Source organism: Orcinus orca, chromosome 2, assembly GCF_937001465.1.
Source record: "Orcinus orca chromosome 2, mOrcOrc1.1, whole genome shotgun sequence".
Taxonomy (NCBI): Eukaryota; Metazoa; Chordata; class Mammalia; order Artiodactyla; family Delphinidae; genus Orcinus; species Orcinus orca.
This window is the reverse complement of record NC_064560.1, coordinates 201730826-201753563: the sequence shown is the minus strand read 5'-3', so window position 1 is coordinate 201753563 and position 22738 is coordinate 201730826. Positions and strand designations below refer to the sequence as shown.

Below are 22738 nucleotides of genomic sequence, written 5' to 3'. Positions count from 1 at the left end.
CCTTAAATTCTAGAAATAAAAACAAATGTGAAGTAGATCATGATTTGCCTGGATGGGGGAAGGGCAGAGGGAAGGGAGGGAGGAGTGAAGGGAGGGATCAGGGGGAATATTTGGGGTGAGGGGCTTGTTCACTATTGTGATTGTGTAGATGAGCACGTATGTCATACTTTCAATTTCAAATGTCCTGAAAATACGCTTGTGTGAACCCTGGTTCTCTGTACATTCCTTCAGGAAACACTAGAATGCAGAAAACTTTCACATATTCTCATTACAGGAAGGGGTCCTGCAAACCTCACTGGACGTGACACTCTCTATTTTGGGGCTTGTTCAGGGGAGAATTTTTGTCCAGGATGAGGATATCAAACCCAGACACTGGGGCTCACATTTACCAGATATAGCCTCTTAGAGACATTCTACAATGCCTTATGATTTTATTTGTAATTTTACATCTGTATAAATGAATTAACATTCATGCCTAATGTCATATTTATGTAATTTTGTAAAAATGAAATAAATATGGTGAAGTTTAAATTTTTATCAATGTATAGCAACATAATGTAAAATTACATTTTCTCAAATACTATCATTGCCACCTAAGTGCGCAGGACACGCACGTCTGCTCTGGGGCAACTCCTCCTCTGTTGGTGTCCAAACCAACAACTAGCTATATAGTCAGAAGACATACAAATAACGTCCTCCTTATGCTGATGAAAAGCAGCCCAGCCCTGACCCTGCAGCTCTGGGAGAGGAGCTCCAGCACCTGGATTCCCACGTGCTCCCATTCGGGGTTCAGGACAGAACACTCACCATGGACTTTGGGCTGAGCTGGGTTGTCCTTGTGACTATTTTACAAGGTAATTTATGGAGAGCAAGAGATACTGAGATGTGAGTGGATATGAGTGAGGGAATCAGTGGATGTGTGACAGTCTCCTGACCAGGATGTCTCTGTGTTTGCAGGTGTCCAGTGTGAGGTGCAGCTGGTGGAGTCTGGGGGAGGCTTGGTGCAGCCTGAGGGGTCTCTGCGACTCTCCTGTGCAGCCTCTGGATTCACCTTCAGTACCTATGCCATGAGCTGGGTCCGCCAGGCTCCAGGGAAGGGGCTGGAGTGGATCTCAGGTATTAGTAGTAGTGGTGGTAGCACATACTATGCAGACTCTGTGAAGGGCCGATTCACCATCTCCAGAGACAACTGCAAGAACACGCTGTATCTGCAAATGAACAGCCTGAGATCTGAGGACACGGCCGTGTATTACTGTGCAAAAGATACACAGTGAGGGGAAGTCAGTGTGAGCCCAGACACAAACCTCCCTGCAGGGAGAGAGGACGGGGGGATGCATGGGGTGCTCAGGACCCGCCTGCATAGAAGCTTAAACCAGTGACAGGTGCAGAGGGACAGGGAAGGGGCTTCCCCTTGGAGTTAATGATTTCCTTCCACTCCCAGCTGCCAGCTGCCCTCAGGGAAATTTCCTGCTGTGACCTTTTTGGCTCTGATGTGCACTCTCTGCAGGCACTAAAGGGAGAAGAAATATTCTCTGTTTGCAGATGAGACCTCTCCTTCATCCGGCCCCTACAGACCCCATATTCCTTGTCACAATCTGATTACGGTTCTCTCACCTCAGAAATGCACATGTTGTCCCCTCATGGTCCCTTCACCCCGCCAGCACAGGGGAATGACCCCACGGGGTTATGATGAGCTCCTGGGGTCTCTGCCCTCCTTGCAGCATGATGTCTTCTGGGACCTCATCCACTCGGGTAGACACTTGTGTCCAGGGATTGCCCTTCTGTATTAGTCCCTTAGTCTCCTGATGAGGAGGTAGTCTGCCTGAGGACTGGACTCCTATTTCCCACAAGGCAGGCAGGAACACAAGCCCAGAAGTGGAAACCTGTCCCAGCCCGCCTGGGTCACGTCTGGGTGGTCTCTGAAAGCAGCCCTGTGTTGCGTGCTAAGACCTGTCTCAGCCTCCACAGCGAGAATCCGCCTGGATAACGGGAACCAGGTGACGGAGTCCTGATCCTGCCCCCTCTCTGCTATTCCCCTACTTTCCCTAAGATGCCCACCCCATAAATGCTCTCTTCTACAGTAAATGAGGTTGTTTCCTAGTCAGCATTTCAAGATATATTGTTGTGAGTATACATGAACACACATAGTTATTGTGTTTATTTTGCATCCTGAAAGTTATTGAATTTATTGGTTTTAACAGTTTCTCATATGGAGTCTTCTCCTTTCCTTTATAAACATCATACTGTTTGCAAACAAGGAACGTTTCACTTCTTCCTTTCTGGTATGGGTGACTTATATGTCTATTTCTCACCTAAATTGCACTGGCTAAGACTTCCAATACCATGTGAGTAGCAGGATAGTCTCTTCAACAAAAATGGTGCAGGGAAAAGTGGATATCTGCGTCCAAAATAATGAAATCTGACCCTTAACCTATACCATAGTTGAAAAATTATCCCTGTTGAATTTGTGTTTACAATACACTCATATCTTCCGGATGTTATGCAAATGTTACCACAGTGAACATGCACTTTGCCCTTTTCTGCTCACAAGTTATCTTAGATTTTGTCTGCTCCTTTCTCCCAGTTTCCCTTCTCTCAAAAGGATGGGGTGGAGGTCCCTCTCATATTTGTGGAGTCTGGGATCTAAGCACCAGACCAAGGTTCTCTAGCTGAGCTCAGTCTCTGTGCATTTCCCTGAGCAGAGAACAGAGAGAACATGGTCAGCACTGTCCTGGGATGGTCTCCACTGCCCTCGATCTCTTGTTGGAAATGGCCAGCGGTCATTCAAACCCAAAACTGTTTATCAATATAGATAACAGGGAACTGAGGATGGAGAGCATGGTCATGAAGCTCACACCCCTGAGACACAATCAATCCCACGCCCAAATCCATAGTCTCTGGCTTCCATCCGTTCTGTAACCTGATTTCTGTCTCCACCTGTAACAAAGGATGGGGAGGGCTAAATCCTTAGACCAGGGGTGTGCCTGGGACCTACAAGGATGGCTGAGATGAAGACGAAGGTTCTGTGTGAAGCTCTTTACAGGAACCTTCAGAAATCCAAACCTAGCATTAGATTTTGTTATATTCAGATATGATTGATGACGTTGTACAAGTGGAAAGAGATTTATTATGTACACACAAATAAGACCATGTGACATTGGTGATGGGATAGACACAGATCAGTGTAACAGATGATGTGTGCCTTTGGATAAGCTTAGTTTTAATTTCATAAGACGCATTATGTACAGAACATAAAACAGAATATACTTATTTATACACACATTTTAAAATATTGGAAATGTGAAAGATTTATTTAATAAAATTAACAGAAAATGCCAATTGCAGGAATATAATTAAAACATGTATATCTTAGCTATTAGGTGAAGCAAGCATTTACTACAAAATAAAGCAAAACAAGCCACAACCATAAAACTCAACATCAGGAAACACATGTCTCTGATCTGGAGATAGTGGTCCATTAAAAGTAACGTCATAAATACTCACATTAAACGAAATGGAAGTTTGAGACAGATTGTCATCTATTATGGAATTATATTTGTAGCAAGTTGATATCAAAATATTGTTTTATATATTATGATTATAAAATTTGGCAATGCTAGATATATTTAATGTGCTTATTTGGGTTTCAGAAAGTGTCTGGAGAGAACTGTAGTCATTTGTTTTATTTTTTTGTTTTATTTTCTAATTTTTGGCTGCGTTGGGTCTTCGTTGCTGCGCGCAGGCTTTCTCTAGTTGCGGCGAGTGGGGGTTACTCTTCGTTGCAGTGCACGGGCTTCTCATTACCATGGCTTCTCTTGTTGCAGAGCACGGGCTCTAGGCATGTGGGCTTCAGTAGTCATGGCAGGCGGGCTTCAGTAGTTGTGGGTCGCGGACTCTAGAGCGCAGGCTCCGTAGTTGTGGTGCACGGGCTTAGTTGCTCCACGGCATGTGGGATCTTCCCAGACCAGGGCTTGAACACATGTCCCCAGCACTGGCAGGCAGATTCTTAACCACTGTGCCAACAGGGAAACCCTAGAACTATAATCATTTAAAATAGCTACTTGAATAATACAAGAAATTAAAATTATAGTAACCCACTCATCTCGTGTAGCTTTCTTCTAATGATCAGAAAGAAGGTACCATCCCTTGACCTGATCCCAACGTCCCACACTGAACAAGTGTTCTACTAGGAGTGACAGGCTGAGTGAGTCCAAATGCCCCAGATGGCCCAGGGGAGCCTAAGTCAGTGCTTCTCCACTTATAAGGACAGGAATGCCCCACATGCAAATTTTCCTCCATTCTCTAGGGTAAAATGGACCCTTGGGCTGTGGGAGCTCACAGCTCTCTACTCAGGCAGGGCTGAGGTCTCTGGGGAAGGCAGAGCTGTGGTCTAGAAGAAGATGAGGCTGTGGGGTTTCTCCTCTGCCTGGTGACAGCTCCCCAAGGTAGGGTCTCAGGTGTTAGGCATGGGTCTATGGGGATGGTTATGGCTGTAGGTGGCTCACAGGGACTGATTCTCCTTGCCTCCAGGTGTCCTGTCCCAGGTACATCTGCAGGAGTCTGGCCCAGGACTGGTGAAGCCACAGCAGACCCTCTCCCTCACCTGTGCTGTCTCTGGATTCTCCATCACAACCAGTGGTTATTGCTGGAGCTGGGTCCGCCAGCCTCCAAGGAAAGACCTAGAGTGGATGGGAATCATATGCTATAATGGTGCCACAGCATATAACCCATCCCTCAAAAGCCACACCTCCATCTCCAGCGACACGTCCAAGAACCAGTATTCCCTGCAGCTGAGCTCTGTGATCACAGAGGACACAGCCACGTATTACTGTGCAAGAGACACAGTGACGGGAAGTCAGTGTGAGCCCAGACACAAACCTCCCTGCACGTGAGACAGGAGGCCTGTGATGCAGCGGGCCGTAAGGGCCTCTGGAATGTACTCAGGACTCACCAATTTTGCCTTTTGGCACCAGAAGCAGGTGCAGACGGTAGTTAATGGTGGTTTCCTGTCAGGGTCTGGGGTTTCCTCTCCATGTAGCATTTTTCCCAGGGGAACCTCTCTGGACCCACGCTTCTGTGCTTACACATTCAGTCTCTGAATTACAAAGGGTTTTGGAAATGGGGAAAATATTATCTCAGGTAAGAAAGGCAGAGAGTCAGAGTTAGATATTCAGGATTTCCCTTGTCTAAATCTAGTCTAAACTGACCTGTTTCAAAACTATTCCATCAGATGTATAAAGAGTTAAACATATTCTTCCTTCCTCATTGTGATATCTCAGCCCTGCCCTACTGTAGACCAGCTGTCCCTGCCAGGATGCTGGCTGTTGACTTGCCTGCTAACCTCTTGCATGAGAAGCATAAATACGCCAAGCAGCTCCGGATCCTCAGGGGGTCGCTGGGAAAGATGCCAGTTAGAGGGGACGTGGGTGGGGGTGTTTCTACATGTGCTCCTTGCTTCCAGGTCCAATAGAATCCCTATACGCTTAGATCATACCTGCATCCTCTTCTACTGCGCAGATTATTTTATGTAAAATATTCACCGTCACAGCTATTACCAATAGACAAGTAGTTGGTAGGGAAAGGTTATAGTCAGGTGGATAATAACATGAATTTTCAAAAACGGCTGAAAACCAGTCTATGCTCCTTTCTTCACCACAGCTTCTCAAGGGAGCACTAAAATGCAGGAAAATCACACATGTTCTCATTCCAGGAAGAGTCCTGCAGCCTCACTATGCAGGCCCACCTCTGTCCAGGAACCCCTGCAGGGGCGGCCAGGCCCAGGGTGAGAAGCCCAGGCCTGGATTGGAGGTCTCACTGTGTCCTGATGTGTGCTCTCCACCACATCACCTAACAAATCCAGGCAGCTGTTTAGCTTCACGTCTGTTAGATGCAGCTGAACTGCCACCTGCAGCACATGCTTGGTGTGAAAATGGAGAAACAAAATAATAAAAGTTGCCCTGAGTATTGGGGCCCAGGGTAGGCCACCCCAAAGTGCACCTCCATTGTATATTGATTGCTGTGAATTAAAGTGACTTAAGAAAGCGCCAAGACAGAGGGACAGTCCAACCTTCCTTTCTGTCCCCCTGAAGCAAGAAATTAATCTCTCACGTGAAAGGTGCTCTCCCTGCTTCTGGAAGGAGAAGGACACCCTCATCACTAGAGATGGGAATTTGGGCCTGGAAGTCTCTATGAACAAACCATGTTCCTTCTTTAATGCACCACCCCGCCCCCAAACTCTGCTTAGGTTCTACTAATTGAGCACCAATAGCATACATTCCTTTGTCCTGTCAATTCCTCAGAAGTATGGCATCTTTCTCTAACTATATAAAAGCTGCCTGCTTTGGTCACTTCTAGATCCATTTCGATGACACATCCATGCACATGATTAAAAGTTATTTTATATCCTGTCAATCTGTCTTTGTTAGTTTTATTATGAGTCCAGCCTCAGGAACTCAAGAGGGGCAGAGGAGGAGATTTCCCTCCTGACATGTCCAAGTTGTCTTCTGTTCAGCCTCACGCTGTACAACTTCTTAGGATCCTCAGTCCTCATGGCTACTGTCACTCTGCTGACATCACCTTGCCAGGTGTGTTTTTCTGGCATCTATTTTCTGCATTTCCATCTCACCATTCGATATTTCTTCCAAATCGGTGTGACATTTCAGTGTCCATTGTCTGGATATACACAGTTTATTAGTCATTCCCTATGAAAGGACCTCTTGGTCTTTTCCAAATTGTGGCAAATATGAACAATGCTAAGTGAGCATCGTGTGCAGGGTTCTCTCTGGACTAAAGTCTTATTGTCTTTCAGATACATACCAAGGAGCACTACTGCTGAAACATAGATACGGGTATGTTTAGTATTGCAGGAAGCCCCCAAAATGTCTCCCAAGGTGCACCCCGTTCTGCATCCCCACCAGCTGTGAATGGACCCCCTGCTGCTTCACATCCTGCAGGTGTTTAAGGTTCTCAGAGTCCTGATCTGATCCACTCTTGTAAGTTTTCAGGGATATGTCCTTGTTCTCATTAGCACTTCCCTGTGACATATGTTCTCCCACAGCCTTATCTACAAACTCTTTGTCTTTTTGGTCAGGTGTCTGTTAAGGAATTTAGCCCATTTTTTAATCCTTTTGTTTCTTTCTTATTGTTGAGTTTAAGGCTTCTTGGAACATAATAGATAACAATCAGATATACTGGATATGTCTTTTGCAAATATTTTCTTCCAATCTCTAACTTACCACTGGTTAAATTTCAAATGTGTTTTTTATGCTTCTCAATTATTACCTGTTGTGTTTCTATTACAATGAAAAGTGAAGTTAAACTTTCACTTCCTAAGCCATGGGAACTTTATGTGGGAACATGTCACAGTACACTCAACGCCTCATTCAGATACCACAAGGAGGGAATGAGAAAACAGAGGAGGGACTTCTTCAGAGATGCTCTTCTGGAAAAACAGAAATGTACCAACGTACCCTCCTTCCTGTGTTGCTGGTGAGAACTGTGCTGCGTGTCCACAGAGACACAGATCCTTGATGAGAGAGTGAGATTTCGTCAGTTAGAATGACGGTTTCCTAACAATAAATTTTACCCGTGATGGCTCTGAGTTTATGAATGATTATAACTTGAATGATTCAATGGATTTAGCAATGGTTGAAACAAAATCAATACCTTGAATTATTATTATTAATTTTAATTTATGTTACCCCAGAGAAGAGTTGGACAATTACAATTTCAGTAACACATTTCCATAATTTTTACTTATGCCTCTTAAAATTTAGACAACATGTTGTTTCATAATGAATGTTTCATTACATCCCTCACATTTGAAACTGGATTCCAAGTGGACCTAGAAAATGAAATGTGAGGACAGCGAATGTCTCTACATTTAGTAACGTCTAAGGCAACAAATCAAACATCACACGAGGACGCTGCTGATTTCCAATTATAGTTCCCGCTTCTTCTTTGCCCAATGATTCCAGGAAAGATACTAAATGACCTAAACCATCTGATCCCAATGTTGCTGAAACTCACACCTCATTCTGAGCTTATACCCTCAAGATTTTATAAGGGAAAACACAGAGACCATCAGAAGGACCTGTCCACAAGGTCCCCAAGAAGCCAACATCATCAGCCCTTCTCCCTCCCATCACGATGGTCAGGCCCTCTTGATGTGACCATCACTGGTAACCTGCAGAGCAAGATGACTGAAATCTCCCCACTTCATTTCCCATCACCCACTGGGAATCTCTAATAGATATTCCCTCAAGCATTATCATATGATCCAGTCTCCAGACATAATTTCCTCCAATTATCTCCACAAAGGAAAAATAACTTTTTTAGTTCTGGTGACCTAACACATTTTTCCTAGGGTTAAATGGACCCTAACAACACATCCCCACACACTGAAACATAAAGACACCTGTTATATATCCTTCTATGTTAACACGAATTTGGATGCATCTCCTCTAATCCACCAGCTCAAGAAGGGCAGGTCAGATGCTGGGGCATCTGTACAAATGCAGGCCCTTCTTCCACCTGCTGAATAATGGGCCCACCTGATTCGAGGTTTTAGATGCCATCGTTTCCGCTCCCCTATCCCACAGCGTATCAGCTCAATTTTCAGGTCCTCACAACAGGGTCCAGACTTGTCCTGTGATTCTTGCCCATATCACTGTGGTTGGCTCTCCTACTATCAACATTCAAGCAGGCAGATTCTTTAGTATTTAATTTTCTCTGCAAATATTATTGGAAAAGCTACAAGAAGTATCGTACTGTGTTCATGAAAGAGTATGGAGTAAATATCTTCTCACAGACGGCAGGCTCGACACCAGTCAGTGTACAGGTGAAATCACTGGGCTGTGGGAGACCTGACCTGCCCCAGACCCACAGGTGTGACCTCTCAGGGCAGGAGTTGAGCCAGGGCTACATGTACAGGGTGTCAGTCAGAGATGGGGACTCACATTGGTCTTTCTGGTTCCCAGGAGAGATAACATCACTGATGACACTCATGTCAACATCCAACACCCCTGGCAAACCCACTATAAATGTCAGACATAACATTACCATCGTGATCCCCAATTTACATCCTTGCAGACTGAAATGCAGTCGTGAGGCCACATCCTCAGTGCCCACAGCGAGATGCGATGGAGCTGTGCTCTGCTCTCCAGCACCACTTACTGATGTGACCTCAGGCACAGTCCCAGGACTCAGTGACCCAGGGACTCTGGAGAGCTGCTCTCAGGTGGACTTTTCAAAGGAACCCATTTCCGGAGGTGGGGCTTTCCTTTGACTATGACGCCCTCATACTCTGCAAGCCATTCACTGTGTAAGTTTACTTCCAAGAATCATGCATGTTCTCTTACCCAGTGCAGAGGGAAATGTGTTCCCTGAGCTCCTATGTCACTGGCTGTGACAGAGATAGAAATGAACACTTCTAGAGGGAGTGAGTCTGTGCACTGTGACCAGATCACCTGCCCAGCATGTTGGAGTCCTGAGGAGCATCCAGGAGCTGTCTGTTCTTAGACCTTGCTAGCCCTGGGGATTCCTCAACGTCCACCCGCAAGGAGGGAGCCATGAATTTCACTGTGTTCCTGCAGACACTCAGTTGTGGACAGGAAACAGGCAGGTCAGGCTACTGTCCATGTAAGCATTGCTGGGATCCATGACCATCACAGCAAGAGTGACTACCTTGTCCACAAAATACATGGTGTGTTTAGTTGTTAAGAATAAATCCACCTACAGAGCAACTCTTGATAAAATTTAAACTGTTTCAGGTGAAGAAATGTTCACCCAAGTTAAGGGAAACACGAAATCCGTTGTGAATTATGATAAACATTAAATTTTACCTCATTCTGTCTGAATTCAATGTCATTATTACATGTATGGTTTCTCTCAAATACTTGCGTATCCAGGATATAAACTTGAGGTAATGCAGAAAAAAAAAAACAGGAGTCAGTGTCTGACATCTTGGAGGACCCTGAATGTGTGATGGGTATTTATGTGAAATATATACATCCATGGGATAAAAGTCTATTCCCCAAATCTGCCGTTAATCCTTGAGCACAGCTGATTTCCTGACTAGCCCTTCAGCATTATTTCATTCCTGGACACAGAGTCCCCCAGGCATAGGGAGGGGACCCCAAGTGGGGGCTGAGTTCTCTGAGGGCACAGTCAGCACTTTCCTCAGGTGGAGCCCCAGAGACTGGGACCTCCCTTCACTACTTTCTGCTTTTTATAAAAAGGTCCCTCCCTTATGCAAATATCCCCTTAGACCACAAGGTAAAAACAAAACACCTGTTCACTTAAATTCGGGTTTCTCCTCATGATTGAAGAGAATTTCTGGGCTTCAGGAATCTCATCTGCAAGAAGATGAATCCACTGTGGTTCTTCCTCTTCCTGGTGTCAGCTCCCAGAGGTGAGTTTCTCAGGGATTCAGACGTGAACACATGGGGAAGCTGCATCTGAGCTCATGAGTCACCGTTGTTCTCTCTGTCCACAGGTGTCCTGTCGCAGGTGCAGCTGCAGGAGTCGGGACCCAGCCTGGTGAAGCCCTCACAGACCCTCTCCCTCACCTGCACTGTCTCTGGATTCTCATTAACCAGCTATGGTGTAGCCTGGGTCCGACAGCCTCCAGGAAAGGGGCTGGAGTGGGTTGGGGGGATATATGGTGGTGGAAGCGCATATTATAACCCAACTCTTAAGTCCCGGCTCAGCATCACCACGGACACCTCCAAGAGCCAAGTCTACTTATCGCTGAGCAGCCTGACAACTGAAGACACAGCCGTGTATTACTGTGCGACAGACACAGTGAGGGGAAGTCAGTGTGAGCCCAGACACAAACCTCCCTGCACGGAGGCCCGTTACCACCAGGGGGCGCACAGGACCCACCAAGTACAGGGCTGAGGCCTGTGTCAGGTGCAGATAGGGGCTGGGAGGGAATTCTTGTTAGAACCTGTGCTTTCCTCTTCCTGCCCAGGAGCTCCACCAGAGACCCTGTTCTGTATCCTAATGTTTCATTGTTGTGGATTATGAAGTGTCTAGAGAGTTTTGTGTGCATGTACATATTTGCTTAATTTTTATTTTTATTATAGTTGTGTATATATATATATATTCATTGGCACAGACACATATAATACTCAAGAATTAAGGTTGTTTTTCATTTCTTTATTTACCTTTTTCTCAAAGGAGCTCAGAACAACCCTGCGGCTCACCATAATTTTCAATTTCAGCCTGAAGTTCGTGAAACGTGTAAATATCCTGAGAGTGCACATGAGACTTTTAAACAGTATTAATTTTTGTTTTGTTCTTGTAGATGTGGAAGGAAGAGACACACCGTCCTGCTTTCAGGCAACCTGCGCAAGCATTCTGAATTCTGCAGCAGGCAGTGTTATAGACTCTAACGCCAGAGCGCTCCAATACTGCACGTGCAATTATCCTCGTTATTCACAGATTCCATAACTGTCAATTCACCTACTTCTAGCTTTTATGAGCACCCCAAAATAAATACTGCCATTTTGTGGTCATTCACGGACATTTACAATGCAGCTGCTTGTTTGAATCATGCAACACACATGTGCGCGCGCACACACACACACACACACACACACACACACACACACACATTCTCAGCTGAGGTCAGTCAAGGTGATGCTCTCTTTTCTTGTTTCAATTCCCCTCCTGTAATTGAGCACTTTTTGGGGTCAAATTAGTGCCATGCTTTTCACATTTCTGTGATTCTTGGCAATTGTTTAAAGTAGTCCCAGGCATAGGGCTGAGGAACACTCTAGTGTCCCTACACACAAATGGCTGTGAGTGGACTTAGGGAAAATATACATGAGACATCAGCTTCATTCAGGCATGCGTTATATGGCCATGGGTGGTGAAATGATACTCATGTCTCCAATATGCAGCTCACCCAAAACCTGAAGACAAAACTCGCTGCTGCATATGGGATGCAGCCTTGGAAACTTGCCTTAATTCCAAATACAGCCTGGTAAGTGGGGCCTTATGGCCAAGAAGACGGTGGGGTGGAGTGGACTGGAAATTATTCACAGAAGAAATACAGGCTAAGGGGATTCTGGTTGCATAGACTCAAAAGGATTCTTGCTAAAGGGAGACCAGGGTGGTCAGATACTGTGTGGGTGATAGGAGGTTTGATGGCTTTGATCATATACTGTGGGTGATCAGAGTTCAAGGGTAGGGGATTCTCATTATTCTCACTTAGCAGGGCTGCTGACAAAACCTGGCCATGCACATATAAACACAGAAGCCCACAGGTCAAGACTAGTTGAGAAGAGAATTGCAAGGAGCCTGTTGGCTAAGGGGTGGTCAGGGGTCTTTGTCACACTTAAGAAGAGGAATAATGAACATACAAGTAAACCAGGGATGCACACAGACACACAGAGAAAAGACCATCTGAGGATTCAGTGAGAAGACGTCCATCTGCAAGCAAAGGAGAAAGGCCTGAGAAGGACCCAAACCTGCTGACACCGTGACCTTAGACTTCTAACTTCCAGGCGTGAGAGGAATCCATTGCTGTTGTTTAATCCACCCAGTCTGTTATTCTGTAATGGCCACACTAGCCAACGAGTACACCTGTAATATAGACGCAGATAGACATATATGGAAATGTAAGTATCGGATTGGAAAAGAAACATCACCCATTCTTCAGAGGTGACATGAAGCGGTGTCCACCCTGGATCTCAGCCAGCACCCTCCTCCACAGCCCTAGAGAAGGACCAGCCGGGACCATCTTTATATGGAGACATGCTTCCACCTGCACATCACACCCAGGCTCAAGGGGAAAGCACAGCACCTGTGCTACTCAGAGTCAGCGTTCTTATCTTCACTGACATAACTCTCTGCAAGTCAAAGCATTGATCAAAATGAACATGAAAAGCTTCTGGTCATTACTCCTCTTGCGGGCATCCCTCAGCTGTGAGCATCTCCTGGGTCTGAGGAAGGTGGAGTTATGGGGTGACATCTGTGAAGTGGGTGTCTCCTTGATTCTCCTTCGCAGGCATACCGTCCCAGGTGCTGCTGCAGGAATCGGGCCCAGGACTATTGAAGATCCTCTCCCTTACCCGCTCAGTCTCTGGATTCTCCATCACAAACAGTGCTGGCTGCTGGGACTGGATCCCTCAGCCCCCAGAGAAAGGGCTGGGGTGACTGGGGTGCTTTGGTTTTGGGAATAGCACAGCACACAGGCTGTCTCTCCAGAAATGACTCTCCACCTCAGAGACAGCTCACAAATTCTGTGTTTCCTGCAGCTCAGCTCCGTGATGACCTAGGACACAGCCCTGTGTTACTGTCCCAGGAGGCCCAGTGAGAAGTCAGGGTTAGTCCAGACAGGACCCTCCCTGCAGGGGCCGCTCCAACCACCAGTGGGCGATCAGGGTCATCAGGAAACAAGAGGACCCATTCCAGGGCAGGTGCAGAGGATGTCACGGAGGGATTTTCTCTCAGAAGCTGTGGTTTCTCCACTGGACCATTGCCGCCCTTGAAAGCCTCATCCACAATGATCCAGGGAACTTTCTTGTCTCTAAACTTGAGACTTTTTCATGGAGTCAGGCTTGTCTGTCTTTCCCCATCTATCTTAGGAAGAGCCACACAGAAATATTTCTCCAAGAGACCTTTATTTGAAGGTTAGGTCACTACTTTCTGTTAATAGTTGTCACGTTTTTAATCGTTTAATGACATCAATAATTTTTACTGTTGAACTTTAAATCTGCTTTCCGCCATCAGATGGATTTACAATTCCTCTCTTCCTGACAATCTCTCCAGTCCTGTCTGATGCACCTCCTTTCACTTGAATAGAATGAGTCATGTTGATATTCGGAAATTGACGTCCATACAGCACTGCAGTCATTCTCTGCTCAGGGGACCTTTGGAAATGTCGGGACACAGGCTAGGCTGTAACATGTGGGCTGTGTTGCCTGCACCTTGTTATCTAGTGTGGAGATTGATAATAGAAATTTAGATAAAATAGAGAGATAGATAAAAGGGAACAGAAACAGGTATATAATCATCGTATGGAAAATAACCATAAAAACTGACTACATAACCCTTTTTTAGGGAGTGGTAAAGGCTCGAAGCTGTAAGATGATACAAGCACCTGTATGAAGTTATTTGAATAAACATAAATATTCAAACAAATTTGGTAAATACTTTTCTAGCGCACTCCTCAATCCCATGGTCAGTGTCTGGTTTTCTCTCTAAGAAATTGACAACTATTCCAATTGGCGGCCATTGGCATTCCTTCCAGCAATCGGTTGAGGGCCTTTTGCCCTACATCATCCCCAATATTTGAATTTCTTATTAGTTTGCCTTTAACTGTTGTAATAAGTGAGTAGCAGTATCTCGTCATGGTGTTATTTTATGTTTCCTTAATGAAGAATCTTGTTCAACCCTTTTATCTCTTCTTTGCGGAAGTATCTTCAGATCACTGGCACAGTGTTCATTATTTTCACTTTTTGTTACTGTTGTTGAGCTGTGAATTTGCTGTATATTCATGATACAAGTCCTTTATAAATATGATATTAGAAAGCACATTCTCCAAGTCTGTGCCTAATTCCCTTCTCAGTGAAGTTATTGTTACTCTTGCTGTTGTTGTTTTCAGGACAGAATTTTTAACGGGTACAGAAAAATTACAAATTTATTTTATGAATGATGTTTGAGATATTATAACTAAAGATTCATCATGAAACTCAAAGACACCCATAATTTCTGCCACGTCCCTACACCAGGCCGCTTGCAGGGATGGAGGGTTAAGTGCACCTTCTTGAAGGGAGCATGACCATGATGAGGTTCCTGAAGTTATTCCTTACGGGAGATTTATCCTACCTTCCCCATTAGATATATTTATTCCATCTCTTTATATAAGTATGAATCAAGATACTTGTTTCAGAACTTGTGTTAAGGTTATATACTAAGGCATTTTCTTTGCTTCTGTAATTGTTACAGCTTGTCACCCATGAGGAGCTCTTTCAGATTGTCTCCTGTATCCTCTTTACGGGCACCCATCCATTGGTGTGAACACTTCCTTACTTTCTGGTGCCACAAGAATCTGCAGGATAATCATGGGTATTCTCTTCTGTGGCCCTGGAATTAGCCAGGCCTCACATGAGTCGTGGATCCTTTTCTGGAGAATAGCATTAGCAACCAGAAGGGTGGGTATTAGGACACTAATGCTGGTGTCCTGTCCACTGGCGACGTTGCCTCTAGACGCATAAGCTAATAGACCTTGGAAATATGTCTGTGTGCTCTACCCCACGTATACACACACACGTCTGCAACTATCTCTGTATCTCACCTTCTGACCTGTGTGAAGGTAAAAGTGAGATCATTCTTACATCTCCGATCCTAGTGCAACATCACTTGGGGAAATCCAGCCTTTCCCCCTTGCTTCTCTGTTACTTTCCATCCAACAGTGAGATGCCTGGCTCCACCGATGCCATCCAGCTACTAATTGTTCAATTCCACATGCACAGTAGTAACAGAATTCTTAGCCGGATTCCTGATGAAAATACCGTTATCCACCGGGTTCTAGTGCTTACATGTAGTGCTTACAACTTAGCCTTCAGACACCACACATTTCCAAGTCACTTGGGTCAAAACCTATTTCTCCACCTTCTTCAGACATGTTAATTGTTAATGTTGGTTGTTTACATGTTAATGTTACATGTTAATGTAAATGTTTACATGTTAATTGTTGATGTTAATTGTTAACATGTTAATTAACATGTTAATATGTTAATTCAAAAATTCACTAAAATATGAGGTATCATCTGTACAGTGTGCATCGTTCCATCCTTGAGTCTCTGACTTATAGATGAAATTTATATTTATATTCAATAAGGTTCACTCTTTCTCCTATTACTATATATATTTTGACAAGTTCATAGTGCAATGTTTCCACCGCCGCAATTTCATAGAGAAGAATTTCGCTATCCTGAAATATTGTCCATGTTTCACATATCAAACATCTTCTCCCCAATTCCTGCTAAATGCTCATCTGCTTGCTTTATACATAGACTGAAGTTTTCCCAAATGTGAAATAGGTGAAATTGAAAGTTTTCAGACCGAATTTTTAAATAACAATATGCACTTAGGATTCCCTCATGTCCTTTCATGGTAAAATAGTTTAATATTTAAATTGCTGAATACAATTCCACAGCATGGATACATCACGCATTGTTTATGTACTAATTTATGGAAGAACGTATTTGTTGCTTGCATTTTTTCTCAGTTGTAAACGAAGAGACCACAATAATTCATGGGCAGTCGATGATGGAGCTCTAAGTTTCAAGTCAGTTATGTAAATATTACGAGCATGACTTCTGGGGTCTTACATTAAGCTCTGTCTAGGTGTGTGAGTGACTGCATGGAGGATGGGCTCTGATGCAGAGACCACTCAGCTGAGCCAGGCATCGTGCTGAAAGGATGTCAGAGCCCAAGCAATGTCCACACAAGGTGGACCCAACGCCAGCCCTCAGACCCGGCTGAGCCCCCAGCCTACAGTCAGGGTCACCCTCCCTTACACGTGAGTGTGCATCACAGGAGCAGGTCCTGTAGCTGAACTTGAGCCTCTCACAGCGATCCTGCATGGGGCAGGATGGGCTTCTCCTCCAGGCCCTCCCTAAGCAGAGACGGTGAACAAAATAAAGAGCTGCTGTCAGTGTAAACTGTCAGGGGTTGTGGCAGGGTTTTGTGCATGAGTCAGCACCTGGAACATTCTTATGCATTTCCGCCTGCGATCCTATTTCATATGTGGTAAGTATATGGCACAGTGGGACTGGATGAGGGGACAAAGGTCACACTGTGAGCGGAGATACTATGAAACAGTGCAGATCCAAGTCCAGGGCCAAGGTCCTCCCCAGGATGCAGGAGGACCTAACAGCTCAGGCAGGAATCCTGGGCTGTCCCAGGTAGGAAGACACACCTGTGTGGGTAGAGACTTAACACCATCTGACTCACACTTTAGCAGGACCACGCTGACACTGGCGAGGTAGTTACTTAGGAGACGCTGGGACACTATTACACCCTAACCACACTCGACCTCAAGGCATCCATTTCTAGTTTAATCTTGTAGTAGTTTTTATTCCATTCAGCAGCCTATGGCAGGATTAACAATCTTAGTCTTTGGTATTCTGTGAGCACTTGTCTCTCTCCAAGATTTAAATTTGTTGCTGTCTTAGTTCTATAGTTATCTGATATATTGGTGAGATTTTGATAATGTGCAACTTGCCCCATTTTGAGGCTGTTTTAAGAACACTAAATAAGAAACATTTTCTCAGCTTCTCATCTCTCTGCGTCTCCAAGACAAGTATCAGCTTTATTGTAACACCCAGAAACTGGAAAGAGTTCCAATATCACACATCAGCTTAATAAATAAGCCAATCATGCTATGATCATTCTTGAAATGCAACCTGTTATTAAAACCAGGATTCTTGATACACACAAAAACATGAGAGTATTCACAAATATTTGTGCTGACTAAAATAAGCCATAACAATAAATATATATATATATATTTTTTGTTTTGAACTTATATTATGTTCCCAATTTTATAAATTCTACAAAATGAAAAGTAACCAGAAGGAACAAGGGAAGATCAACGGTAATGTGGGGACAGGATGGAAGATAACAAGGGACAGGAAAGAGGAAACCCAGAAACTACTGAAAATAATGAGAGGAATTGATTTGTTCTCTCCTGATAATGCTTATGCCTCTGTCAGTATTCATCAGAGTGTTCATTCTGAGTGTGTGCGCTTTGTTACATGTCAAGAACCTCATTAAAGTAATTACAAATGAAGAAATGCATGACTTGGGAGGGAAGGAGTGAAGGGAAGATACTGAAACATAAGAGACTCTTGAAAATACTTCTCATCAACCCTGAACCTCTCCATATGTTTTAGGTAAACACGACAAGAGAGCAAAGTCATCATGACCTCATTACAGGAGGAGGATCTGCAAACCTCACCCAGAAACTCCAACTCTGTCCTCTAGTAGGTTCCAGGGAGCAGCCTGGCCCAGAGCTCAGCTGCAGATGCTGGATCTAACGGTCACCCCATGTTTCTCCTTGGACACTACACACACCCTCCATTCCTCTGGGTGTAGTTTACACCTCTAACATGAGGGTAACAATGACAGCTACATGACGGGATGTGAGTGCATATGTAAGATGACATATGGGTCCTAAGGGTTTACTCTGGAACAATCACACAATGAAAGTTATATTTCCCAGTTGCTATCAACACCACAAAATCCAAGACTCTCACACCTGCTCTGAGACCCTGCCCTTTCTGAGGACATTCAACGACGTAGCCTCTTATATACTAGAAGATCATGCAAATAGGGTCCTTCCTCTGCTGATATAAAGCGGCCCCAGCCCTGACCCTGCAGCTCTGGGAGAGGAGCTCCAGCCCCAGATTCCCACGTGCTCCCATCGGGGTTCAGGACAGAACACTCACCATGGACTTTGGGCTGAGCTGGGTTGTCCTTGTGGCTATTTTACAAGGTAATTTATGGAGAGCAAGAGACACTGAGGATGTGAGTGGATGTGAGTGAGGGAATCAGTGGATGTGTGACAGTCTCCTGACCAGGATGTCTCTGTGTTTGCAGGTGTCCAGTGTGAGGTGCAGCTGGTGGAGTCTGGGGGAGGCTTGGTGAAGCCTGTGGCGTCTCTGCGACTTTCCTGTGCCGCCTCTGGATTTACTTTTGATGATTCTGCCATGAGCTGGGTCCGCCAGGCTCCAGGGAAGGGGCTGGAGTGGATCTCAGCTATTAGTAGTAGTGGTGGTTACACAAACTATGCAGACTCTGTGAAGGGCCGATTCACCATCTCCAGAGACAACTCCAAGAACACGCTGTATCTGCAAATGAACAGCCTGAGATCTGAGGACACGGCCGTGTATTACTGTGCGAAAGATACACAGTGAGGGGAAGTCAGCGTGAGCCCAGACACAAACCTCCTTGCAGGGAGACAGGAGGGGGGATGCAGGGGGCACTCAGGACATACAACTTGGTGTTTCAGCCCCAGGAGCAGGTGCAGATGGTAGTTAAGGGCTGCTTTCCTCTAAGGGTCTGGGGTTTCCTCTCCATATACCAGTTTTCCCTGGGGAACCTCTCTGTACTCATCCATGATTCTTGACTTACACATTCAGTCTCTGAATTAGAAAGGCTTTTCAAATTTCGGGGAAAAATGTCATATATGAAAGTCCGAGACTCAAAGCTATATATTCAGGTTTTCCCTTGTCTAAATCTTGTCTAAATTGACCCGTTTCAAAACTATCCCAGCGGATGTATAAAGAGTTGAACATATTCTTCCTTCCTCATTGTGATATCTCAGCCCTGCCCTACTGTAGACCAGCTGTCCCTGCCAGGATCCTGGCTGTTGACTTGCTGCTAACCTCTTGCATGAGAAGCATAAATGCGCTGAGCAGCCCCGGATCCTCAGTGGGTCGCTGGGAAAGATGCCAGTTAGAGGGGACGTGGGTGGGGGTGTTTCTACATGTGCTCCTTGCTTCCAGACCCAATAAAATCCCTATACGCTTAGATCATACCTGCATCCTGTTCTACTGCGCAGTTTATTTTATGTGAAATATTCACCGTCACAGCTATTACCAATAGACACATATGTAGTTGGTAGGGAAAGGTTACAGTCAGGTGGATAATAACATGAATTTTCACAAGCTGCTGAAAACAGGTCTATTCTCCTTTCTTCTCCACAGCATCTTACGTGAGCACTAAAATGCAGGAAAGTCCCACAGCTTCTCCTTCCAGGAAGAGTCCTGCAGCCTCACTATGCAGGCCCTCCTCCGTCCAGGAACCCCTGCAGGAGTGAACATAACCAGGGTGGAGACGCCCAGGCCTGGACAGGAGGCCTCGCTGTGTCCTGATGTGTGCTCTCCAGCACATCACCTGCCAAGTCCAGGCTGCACTTTAGCTTCACATCTGTAAGATGCAGGTAAACCGACACCTACATCACATGCTTGGTGTGCATATGTAGAAACAAAATAATAAAAGAGGCCCTGAGTGTTGGGGTCCAGGGTAGGCCACCCCTAAATATGCCTCCAAGTGTCTTAAGTCAGAGCGCACTACAGGGACACTCTGAATTTCCTCCAAGTCACCCTGAAACGAGAAATAAACCTCCCATGTGAAAAGTGCTCTCCCCCATTTAGGTGTGGAAGTGAAATGGTCCTTCACCTCGTGCTCTCCACCTGCCTTTTTTCTGTAGAAACAATTTAGCCAAAGAATAAGTTTAATCTGAGAAGTGAGCAAATGCAGAAAGAAAGGAAAACTCTCCAATAAGACTAAATAATAATAGTTTGGTCATTCAGCAAATCAAGGACCTTTAGTTCCTCCTCAAGGGCTGCAGATAATATTCTTGTCCATGTCCCATGAGCCGTCTTATAGATACTGAAACTCCCACCAGGAGGAAGACGTTAACTCCATGATGACCAGACTGTAGCCATGACATAAGCTGCCACAATTGCAAGAACTGGCCTCAAAGAAACGGGAACAAACCGACCCTGGACCTGAAGATTAACTCTACTTAAAACAATCAAGAGGAGGCTGATCAGACCACCACATGACCAACTGCAAGATGACTGTCACAGCTGACTCTGCCGTTTCTGCCCGTAGCCCCTCCTTCCGCCTATAAAAGCCCTTTCCCACAGATGCTCAGTGCGGGGTGGCCTTTGGAGAGAAGTCAGTCCCCCACCCCCGGGTGCAGGCAGCCAAAATAAAGCAAACTTTCCTTTCACCAGCTTTGCCTCTTTATTGGCTTTTCAGGACCGAGCAGCCGGACCCTGCTTTCCTTTGCAGAGGGACACTCTTATCACCAGGGATGGGGAATTCAGGCCTGGAAACCTCTATGAACAAAACTTATTCTTTTTTTAATGCACTAGCCACCCCCATACTCTGCTTAGGTTCTTCACTAATTGAGCACCAAAAGCATACATTTCCTCCTTCTACCAATTCCTCACAAATATTGCATCTTTGTCTAAATATATAAAAGCTGCCTGCTTTGGTCCCTTCTGGGTCCATTTCTATGGCACGTCCATGCCTATGGTTAAAATGGTTTTCTTTTCTCCTGTTAATCTGTCTTTGCTAGTTTTATTATCAGTGCAGCCTCAGGAACTCAAGAGGGGCAGAGGAAGAGATTTCCCTCCTGACAAATCCAAGTTGTCTTCTGTTCAGCCTCACGCTGTACAACCTCTTAGGAACCTCAGTTCTCACGGCCACTGTCACTCTGCTGACATCACCTTGCCAGGTGTGTTCTTCTGGCATCTCTTTTCTGCATTTCCATCTCACCATTCGATATTTCTTCCAAATCGGTGTGACATTTCAGTGTCCATTGTCTGGATGTACACAGTTTATTAGTCATACCCTATGAAAGGACATCTTGGTCTTTTCCAAATTGTGGCAAATATGAATAAAGCTAAGAAAGTATCGCGTGCAGGGTTTTCTCTGGACTAAAATCTTATTGTCTTTCAGATACATACCAAGGAGCACTACTGCTGCTGAAACATAGATATGGGTATGTTTAGTATTGCAGGAAGCATGCAAAATGTCTCCCAAGGTGCACCCTGTTCTGCATCCCCACCAGCTGTGAATGGACCCCCTGCTGCTTCACATCCTGCAGGTGTTTAAGGTTCTCAGAGTCCTGATCTGATCCACTCTGGTAAGTTTTCAGGGATATGTCCTTGTTCTCATTGGCACTTCCCTGTGACATATGTTCTCCCACAGCCTTATTTGCAAACTCTTTGTCTTTTTGGTCAGGTGTCTGTTAAGGATTTTAGCCCACTTTTTAATCCTTTGGTTTCTTTCTTATGGTTGAGTTTAAGGCTTCTTGGTACATATTAGATAACAATCAGATATACTAGATATGTCTTTTGTAAATATTTTCTGCCAATCTGTAGTTTGCCTCTGGATAAATTTTAAATGTATTTCTTTTTGCTTCTCAATTATTACCTGTTGTGTTTCTATTACAATGAAAAGTGAAGTTAAACTTTCACTTCCTAAGCCATGGGAACTTCATGTGGGAACATGTCACAGTACACTCAAAACCTCTTTCAGATACTACAGGGATGGAATGGGTAAACAGAGGGGGGACTTCGTCAGAGATGCTTTTCTGAAAAAGTAGAAATGTACCAACGTACCCTCCTTCCTGTGTTGCTGGTGAGAACTGTGCTGCGTGTCCACAGAGACACAGATCCTTGATGAGAGAGTGAGATTTCATCAGTTAGAATGACCATTGTCTAACAATAAATTTTATCCGTGATGGATCTCAGTTTATGAATGATTGTAACTTGAATGACTCAATGGATTTAGCAATGGTTGAAACAAAATCAATACCTTGAATTATTATTATTAATTTTAATTTATGTTGCCCCAGAGAAGAATTTGACAATCACAATTTCAGTAACACATTTCCATTACTTTGACTTATACTTCTTAAATTTTAGATACCTTGTTGTTTCATAATAAATGTTTCATTAAATCCCTCACATTTGAAACTGGATTCCAAGTGGACCTAGAAGATGAAATGTGAGGATTGCGAATGTCTCTACAGTCAGTAACATCTAAGACAACTAATTTAATATCACATGACGGCATTGCTGATTTCCAAGTATAGCACCTGCTTCTTCTTTTATCAGCGATTCCAGCAAACATTCTAAATGACCTAAACCATCTGTCCTCAATATTCCTGAAGCCCACACCTCATTCTGAGCTTATA

At 44.7% G+C, this 22738-nt stretch overlaps 4 gene segments (V, D, J or C); all 4 read left to right on the top strand.

The window, feature by feature from the left end:
* The window catches only part of LOC101277626 (Ig mu chain C region membrane-bound form-like), a 296190-nt gene that overhangs the window by 112709 nt on the left and 160743 nt on the right, over nucleotides 1-22738 (top strand). Inside the window, 1 exon segment of the C gene segment in view lies at nucleotides 10725-10803. Within this exon segment, the coding sequence occupies nucleotides 10725-10803 (79 nt within the window).
* LOC101287043 (immunoglobulin heavy variable 4-38-2-like) overlaps nucleotides 1-22738 on the top strand; it is a 195574-nt gene that overhangs the window by 22894 nt on the left and 149942 nt on the right.
* Nucleotides 1-22738, top strand: part of LOC117200138 (immunoglobulin heavy variable 3-23-like) — a 107545-nt gene that overhangs the window by 29470 nt on the left and 55337 nt on the right.
* On the top strand, nucleotides 766-1274 carry LOC101287794 (immunoglobulin heavy variable 3-23-like). The segment is given in 2 exon segments: nucleotides 766-854; nucleotides 958-1274. Coding segments are annotated over 2 exon segments (363 nt in total).